The 8,864-nt window shown below is 31.3% G+C and overlaps 1 protein-coding gene across 1 annotated transcript in view; it reads left to right on the top strand.

Moving 5' to 3' along the window:
- Window positions 1-1,359: 1,359 nt before the first annotated feature.
- Window positions 1,360-8,864, top strand: part of LOC110033644 (probable serine/threonine-protein kinase PIX7) — a 50,552-nt gene continuing 43,047 nt past the window's right edge. The window contains exon 1 of the mRNA XM_020737692.1: window positions 1,360-2,053. Within this exon, the coding sequence (XP_020593351.1) occupies window positions 1,861-2,053 (193 nt within the window). The 5' untranslated portion in view covers window positions 1,360-1,860. The remainder of the gene's footprint in view (window positions 2,054-8,864) is intronic.

Genomic DNA, 8,864 nt, shown 5'->3' with positions numbered 1-8,864 from the left:
AACAAAGATTAATCTTAATAATTGATGATGCTTAGTAGAGTTTGGATAATCCACTAAAATGATAAAGAAAGGATCCACGTATTTAGTTTGATTAGGCTAAGCTATATAATGGTTAAGCTCAACTACTTATTTTTTGTACTTTTCTTTCGAGGTATATTATGGTGGCTAGCCACACCAACCTATTTTGTTAATTATATTTTGATTGCTTATGTTTTGATGTGTTTCTTATATTTGTGTATTAGAATATATTTCTTGCTTGGCTTAGTTTGAATCTATTGGCTTATAACTAATCTACGGTAATGACTTCTATTTTCTGGGGCAAATTGCACAAAAATTTTAGCCCAATTATATTGTAAAATTAAGAAATATAAATTAAATATTCATATTATTTTTTAAATAGATCATTATGTAGAAAAATATCATATTAGCTAGGTCTATTATACTCTCTCATAGTCAGGAAACTTGACTTATAAGGTCAAGTTGTAACTCCTACTCAATTCACCTAATTAAACAATAGCCTCACTTATCTTACATTTGCCTGTCTAAGTAATATTCAACTATTTTGCAAATGTCCCCTTATTTTTTTATATATAAATTTATAATATTTAAATATTAGAAGTATAAATATTCAATTCTATTGAATTTATAAATGAATAAAAATTTTGCATGTAAATTTCTCAAAATCTTATATCTAAATTTATTTTTCGTATTGCAGTGCATAGCCACCTACGGGTCAAACATTTCTTGGTCTTTGCTAAAATCCCATTGCCTGGTCGTTTTGCCCGCACTCTCACCGCCCTGCCCGTATGTCCGCCACCCCTTTTGATGAAAACACCCACTATTACAACTTACTCGCTCTATTTTTCTTGTTTTTGCAAGGTTGTCAAAATCATGCCAGACATCGAACCAGTAGAATGAGATGTTCAAGGTTCAAAGATTGAATCTATATTGAACCGATGATTTAAACAGATGACTTAATAAATCATAAATGTAATTACAAATGACAATACATAAGACTTGCTTCCCACTCAATTCATATGTATTTAAATAGGTAATAGCTAAAATTCAAATTTAACATATGTCATTTTATCTATGCGTGAAAACATGTATTTTACTTCTTAAAAATTAAAATAATGATATGTTTTATAAGATATAAATAATTTTGATATAAATGTAAAATAAAAAAGTTTAGATGTTACATATATAAATAATTAAAGACGAGTAGTATGTATTTAAATTGAACTTTTTTATAATAATCATTTTTTTAACGAGTGATTTGAGTGATATAAATAGTAAAAAAAATATGGAGAGTTATTCCATTGATGTAAAGGCCGAATCTCACATTTATGTTGAACCGCTGTTCAATCTGATTCTGGATAGTTCTCTCCAGGAAGGATTTTCCATGCCAATCAACCTATGGCTGAACCGGTCCAATCGGCCGGTCCTGTCCAATTTTCTAAGCCATGTGTTTTTGCACTGAAGAAAGCAAAAGAAACAGGGGAAGCACTCCCCTTCCCTCCTCACGCTCACTGCCTCTCCTCCGATGCTCCCTCTCGCCGCTGATCCCGGCGGCCTTTTGCTGCCGTTTTGTCGGCTCCCAGGTCGGCGGGCGGTTGATTTAGATTCCAGGCTTGGGTTCTAGGGTTGAAAGCTTGGTTTGGCGGATCTACGCCTTTGAATCTTCGGGGCGGATTCTGGACAAAGCGTCAGCTTCGGCGTGAACTCGGGTTCCTGAGGAGAAGAATCTAGCTTAGACCGCGAAGGAGAAAAGGGTGTTCTTTTTTAACCTCGTGAGCGGAGGAGAGGACGGGATCTGGAGCTTGCTAAGTAATGTGATTTTAGAAGCGTGGATTCGTGAAGATGGGATTGGGTCCGGATGCGGTTCAGGTGGAGGGGTGGGAGAATGTTGGGAAGGAGAAGGGTAAGACGAAGAAGAAGAAGGGAAAGGATGAGGAGGAGACCGGATGCTGGATAGGGTTTCGGTTCAGGGGGATCTGCATTTCCTCGAGACCCAAAGTGGATGTTTCTAATAGTAGCGCTATCACTAACTGTGGTAATTATCAGATTATCTCATTCTGTTACCATGTTGCTTTGTTTTCGATGTTTTCCTTGTTATTTTTAGAAGGTTTATATAAATTTTTTTCATGGACAACGTGGGAATTTATCTTTAAGTTGACGTGGCCCATCCTTTTTATTGGCATTTTTCATATATAGTTTTATTATATAGCGAGTTATAGTACTTCTGGAAGAGGGAAGTGAGTCTGACTAGTTTGGATGGTCGTATCATTCTGTAAACTTTGTTCTTTGCACTGGGTTTGTCGTTGCCATATTTAATTATCTTGTTGGGATGCAAAGAAAATTGGTTATTAATTCGTAACTGCACACTGTCTGTTAGGATACCAGTTTTGTTTCATGTTCTAAGAGTTTACAAGTTGTTTGGAATGTAGCTTCTTAATCTCTCTCTCTCTCTCGCTCTCTCTTTCTCTCTGATTTTATATATGCTTAGACCAGAACATGGTCTAATAATACAAGAAGTCAAATTTGGTTTGTGCCTTGAGAATTCCTTTTTTCTTAAAGAATTGGCAATTCTGGTGCATTACATCAGCATTTATGTTTTCGACCATATTGTATGTAAAATTATTATGTATGTATTCTTAGATATCTTTTCGATTTCTGCATTTGGTATTTAAATGCTCCAGTTGCTTTGCTGCAGGTATCATTGGCCCTTTAACTTGTTGCTAGTTTTCATTCATTTTGTTGCGAAAGTTTGACAAAACAATTTTTTTTATGTTAAGATGGAGTTCCTTAAACTCAGTCCTTAGGAAAACACATGTTTCTTAGTGTCACAGGTATAATACCTAATTTTATCTTTATCGCTTCTCAATTAATTAAGTTTTTAATTACAAAAATTTGCCTGGATGAGGACCATTCAAACAAACTTCATCGTACTGTATGGAAATTCGTTATATTATATATTCTTTTCTATTTTAATTTTTCTTTTTTCAGTATTTAAATTAATGGAATTAATTGATATTATGATTCATAAAAAGATTAATATCTTATGTATTCAAGAAATTAAATTGGTTGGAGAAAAGACTAAGGAGATTGATAACTTAGGTTTTAAATTTTGGTATTCTGGTAAGAGTCGCACTAGAAATGGTGTAGGTGTAATTATAGATAAGAGTTTGAAAGATAATTTTGTAAAAATTAATAGAGTTGGAGATAAAATTATAGCCATTAAGATTATCATTGATACTAAAATTTTTAATATTATAAGTGCTTTTGTTCCTCAAGTAGGTTTAGATATAGGGTTTAAAGATAAATTCTGAAATGACTTAGAAAACTTAATACAAATGTACCTCCCGAAGAAATAATTTTTATTTGAGGAGATTTAAATGGACCGAAGAAAGAATTTTTATTTGAGGAGATTTAAATGGACATGTCGGTAGAGTCATAGAAGATTTTAGAAATATTCATGGTGGCTGCGGTTTTGGAGTGACTAATGCAGAAGACAGAGCTATTTTAGATTTTATTTTAGCGTATGATTTTGTTATTACTAATACTTTATTCAAGAAAAGAGATGTACATCTTATTATTTATAAAAATGAATCTAATAAAACACAAATTGATTATTTTCTTATGAGAAGAAGAGATCGTCGAGATTGTAAAGATAGTAAGGTCATTCCAAGTGAGGATTTAAGCATTCAACTTCGTTTATTAGTTCTAGATTTTAAGATGAAGAGATGTATAATAGAGAATACATTTATTAGTTCTAGATTCCAAGTGAGGACTCATCATTATTTATTAGTTCTAGATTCCAAGTGATGACTCATCATCGTAGAATTAGATAGGGGAACTTAAACGACACATAAAATTATTTTTATGAGTAAAATTCAAGATTTTAAAATTTGGGATGTTCATGATGAAGCAAATGCTATGTGGGATAAAGTAACAAACACTATTAAACAAGTAACAAAAATGTACTTGGAGAATAAAAAAAAACATTTCTTGTACTTGGAGAAATGATGAAGCAAATGCTATGTGGGATAAAGTAACAAATACTATTAAACAAGTAACAAAAATGTACTTGGAGAATAAAAAAAAACTTTTCTTTAAATATAAGTAGTTAGTGGAATAATAATGTGCAAGAAAAGATAAAATATAAGAAGTAATGTTCTAAAAGTTGTTTAAATATAAAAGTTTAGAGAAATGGGAAAAATATCAAATGACTCGTAGGGAGTCTAAAAGAACAATATGTGACGCTAAAAAATTTGCTTTTAATGATTTTTATAATAGACTTGATACTAAGGAGGGTGAAAAATATATGTATAAACTAGCCAAACAGAGAGAAAAGAAGAGAAAAGATTTAACTCGAGGAAAGTGTATTAAAGATGAAAATAAAAAAAAATGTTTTTCTTAAAAAAAGATATTCAACATAAGTATTGAGTTATTTTGATAAACTTTTTAATAAAATTTCTAAAATTACGCCGACCTTAGTGATCTTAATATCGTTAATAATAATAAAACGTTTCATTTTTACCGCCGCATTAATAAAAGAAGTTGAGGAGGCTTTAAAGAAAGCCAAGGGTGGAAAGTCTGTAGGACCTGATGATATACCAATTAAAGTATGATGAAAATGTTTAGGACATTTGAGAGTTTCTTGGCTTACTAAACTCTTTAATATTTTTTTAAAAACTTAAATGATGCCTTAAGAGTGGCGGAAGAGTATTTTGATCCCATTTTTAAGAGTAAAGGGGATGCAGGGATGCACAAGAGTCACAAGAGTGTGCAAATTATAGAGGAATTAAGTTGATGTCTCATACTTTAAAATTATGAGAGGGGGTAATTGAACATAGATTAAGACGTATTGCAAAGATTTCTCATAATCAATTTGGATTTATGCCGGGCAGGTCTACTATGGAAGCTATACATTTATTGAGAAGTTTGATGGAGAAGTTCAGAGATAATAAGGATAATCTGCATTTGATTTTTATTGATTTAGAAAAAGCTTATGATAAGGTTCCAAGAGATATCCTTTGGAGAGTTCTTGAGAAGAAAGGTGTTGATATGTATACTAGAGCTGTTACTTGTGCTCGAACTGAAGGAGGATTGACCAAATATTTTCCTACCGTTGGATTACATCAAGGATTGACTTTAAGCCCATATCTTTTTGTTTTAGTTATAGATGGTCTTACTGGACATTTACAGTATGTACCTTGGTGTATGCTTTTTGTTGATGATATCCTTCTCGTGGATATAACGAGAGAAAAAGCCCAATAAAAACTTGAATTATGGAGTTCTACATTGGAGTCTAAAGGCCTTCATTTGAGTAGAACTAAAACTGAATACATGGAATGTAATTTTAGTAGTAGTAACTCTAGTGATAGAAGTGGAACTTTGAGTGATCAAATTATTAAAAGGTGCGAATGATTTAGATATCTCGGGTCTGTTGTTCAAAGCAATGGTGATATAGATGGGGATGTTAATAGTATAATTCAAGTTGATTGTTTGAAGTGGAGGAATGTTTCGGGATTTTATGTGATAGAAAAGTACCGCTTAGACTGAAAGGAAAATTTTATAAGATGGTGGTGAGACCTGCAATGCTTTATGGCGCTAAATGTTGGCCTTTAAAAGAGAAGCATAATTCTAAGTTAAGTGTTGTCGAGATGAGAATGATTAGGTGGATGAGTGGCTTTACACTTAGAGACAAAATGCGAAATGATTATATCCGTGTTAGGGTTGGTGTAGCTCTTGTGACAGACAAAATTAGAGTGTGTTGTCTTAGATGGTTTGGTCATATTAAGCGTTGACCATATGATGATCCGATTAGGAGAGTAGATGTTTTAGATTCGACTCATGTTAAGAAAGACAAAGGTAGATCTAGGGAAGACTTGGGTTAATTGTATAAAAAATGATCTTAATTTTTTAGAACTAAATGAAATAATGGCACTAAATAGGATATAATGGAGAAAAAGGGTTCATGTAGCCGACCCCACGTAGTGTGATTAAGGCTTTGTTGTTGTTGTTGCTTTCAATATCTAAATTACTAAATTGTTTTGTGTCATTTCATCTTTTTGATGCTCATCTAATTTTGACTAAGGCAAAATGTATTTCTGACAACTTTATCGCTAGCTTTTGTTTGTTTCTGTTCATTTCGCTGGTGAAAGTTCGCAAAGTAATTATGTTTTTTCAAATGTTTTATTTATGCTCCCTCCATTTTTCTCAGTCGTGCAATGTCCACTTCTATCTTTATAACTTTTCAATGAGGTACATAACTTATTTTAAAATTAGAAAAATGTTTCTGGATGGGGCGTGTAATCAAGGTGCATTAATATTTTGAGGGTATCTTGATGTATAGAGTGAAGGTACACAAAATGGAAAGCGGTGAATTGGATGTGTGATGTGCACAATTTTAAAATTTCTCTTAGAAATTTTCCAATTCAAATTCCTCATGATGAATTTTGGAATGTTGTTTAATTTTTAACTATGACAGTTAAAGATGACGAGAAAAAGACTGGACACTCTTATTGTGTGATGATATGAGATAAATAATTTATTGGACTTGACAATCATATACAATGAGTGCATTCATTTCTTTTACTTTTCAATGCCGAAATATATTTTATTACACACGCTTTGTAACCTATACATGCAATCTTACACAACACACCACAAAAGTGAAACAATGTAATTATAAGATTTTGTAAAGTGAGTTTGTAATGTAACTTTTAGCTTGTAAGCATTATGGATTTAATCTACCCAACTATGTTAGGACTTCAGACTAATCCTTTATCTTTGCTCTCTACATATATATTTACATTTATATTAATGAAAGAAAAAAAAGAGACTATAAAGAAAGATAAAAAGTGAAAAAAGATATATAAAAAGAATAAAAAAGATACTGTGTATTTTCCTTTGCTTGGCCGTCTTATTGCAACAATTGTTGGTCTCTTCGTGCTAAGTTGTAAAATACTACCTTTTAAAATTCATAAAATCCTATTTGAGGCGTATTTGTGCATTTTATTTAGTGCAACAAGAGAAACTTAGGCAATGTAATTTGTAAGACATATGCATTGCTTTTTCAGCACGATCGAGAATATATTATTTTGCAAAATTTCTCATGCATGTATCCGTTTCTCTGCAAAAAAGATTATATCATTCGAAACGTGCATGGGATACATAGTGTATGAATGTTGTTTCCTATTTGGAAATTTGGATAACTTTAAGTCCTTTAGCAGTGATAATTTTTAACTCAAACATAGTGTCTCAAAATTCATTCAAGCATTTCAAATGTAGATCTATTCACATGTGCTTTGATTAATTAATTAATGCTTAAATCTAAAGTCAATAGATGTGGTACAAATTGAACTTAAAGTTTTCAATGCCAAGATGCTTGCAAATATTCTGAATGCCTTACAATTACCTTAAAATATGAACTATTTTTAAAATTCAAACTTAAACTTGATATATATACATGCTTTCGAGCTGGTCACCTTGCCTATAGGGTAAGATTATAAGTTTCAAATTTTTAAAGTTTGATTCTCCATGTTTTCGAAATCAAAGTTAATGAGACTTCAATCCTTTGATGAATTATTACAGCATTGGTTAAAATGAGGCATTTATAGTTTTCATTTTTGGCTTAATTAGGAAAGTTTGTAATCAAATACTTAAACTTGAATCTCACAGATTTCTATGTAAGTTTGCATATGGCTTTCAAAGCCTGTAATAAGATAAATTCATTTTGAAGATGCAAATTCTATGGACCACCATGCTCCTATAGGTGGCCATAAGCTTAACTCATAGACAAATCTATTCTAATACAAATATGTTTAGAATTGAACATTCCTATTATGCAATGAATATTTTAATAAGCTTAAATGACATGCAAACCATGAACATAATCTTTAGATACAGTCAATAACATTCAAACAATAAAGTTTAATCATTCAAATATTTCTGAGACGGTTACATCTATTGGTCATCATAATTAGAGGGATCTAAAATCAAGTTCTTAAATTACAAATACAAAACAATGCAAACAAGTTTGCTGTAATGATGGTCGCTTTGACTATAAATATTAACTAAATGAGACTATTATCAAAATGTTATCAAACTTTAAAACAAACTTTTTCTGACTCAATCCTAAAAATATTATACAAATATAAAAAGTTCAAAAAGTGCAATATATAAAAATTTATTTAAGCAAGCAATATATAAAAAATTATTTAAGCAAAATCTGTTGCTTAAAGCTTAAGGCGATCACCCATTCATACTGTCTTCTAATTTGTTAAGGGTGATAAATTAAGGATATTTTAAACTTGTAAAAGTTAATGTCATATCAAATATACTTTTTAAGTTCACTCTTAAAAGTCTTATGCGAGTAACTACATGGCATATAATCTATCATTAAATTGATGGTTTTGTTGCAAAATGCTCAACTAAGATAATATTATAATCTACTTTTATGATTGAGTGGTTTATTGCAACATTGTACTATTAAATTATGGTTATGACTAAAGCTAAAAAATTCTCAAAGGTTTAATCTCGTGAGTGTAAACCATGGAATACAATTGTTATGACATGCAACTCATTGTTAGTTAAGATCGATTTAAAATTGCCTATTTAAGCAAATATTCATCACCCTAGGTCTATATGACACAATTCATGATTAACGACAAGATACTTAGTTCATGTTGGTGATTACTCGACATGGCAAAATCATAGGATTTTGGTCAATTTTATCATCATTCTCCCCACCATTTGCTGAGCTAAAATAATATATATATATATATATATATATATATATATAGACACACACACACACACACACACACACACACACACACACACACACACACACACAC

Source organism: Phalaenopsis equestris, unplaced genomic scaffold (assembly GCF_001263595.1).
Source record: "Phalaenopsis equestris unplaced genomic scaffold, ASM126359v1 Scaffold001244, whole genome shotgun sequence".
Lineage (NCBI taxonomy): Eukaryota > Viridiplantae > Streptophyta > Magnoliopsida > Asparagales > Orchidaceae > Phalaenopsis > Phalaenopsis equestris.
Note: the sequence above shows the minus strand (reverse complement) of the source record. Positions and strands in the feature narration are given on the sequence as shown.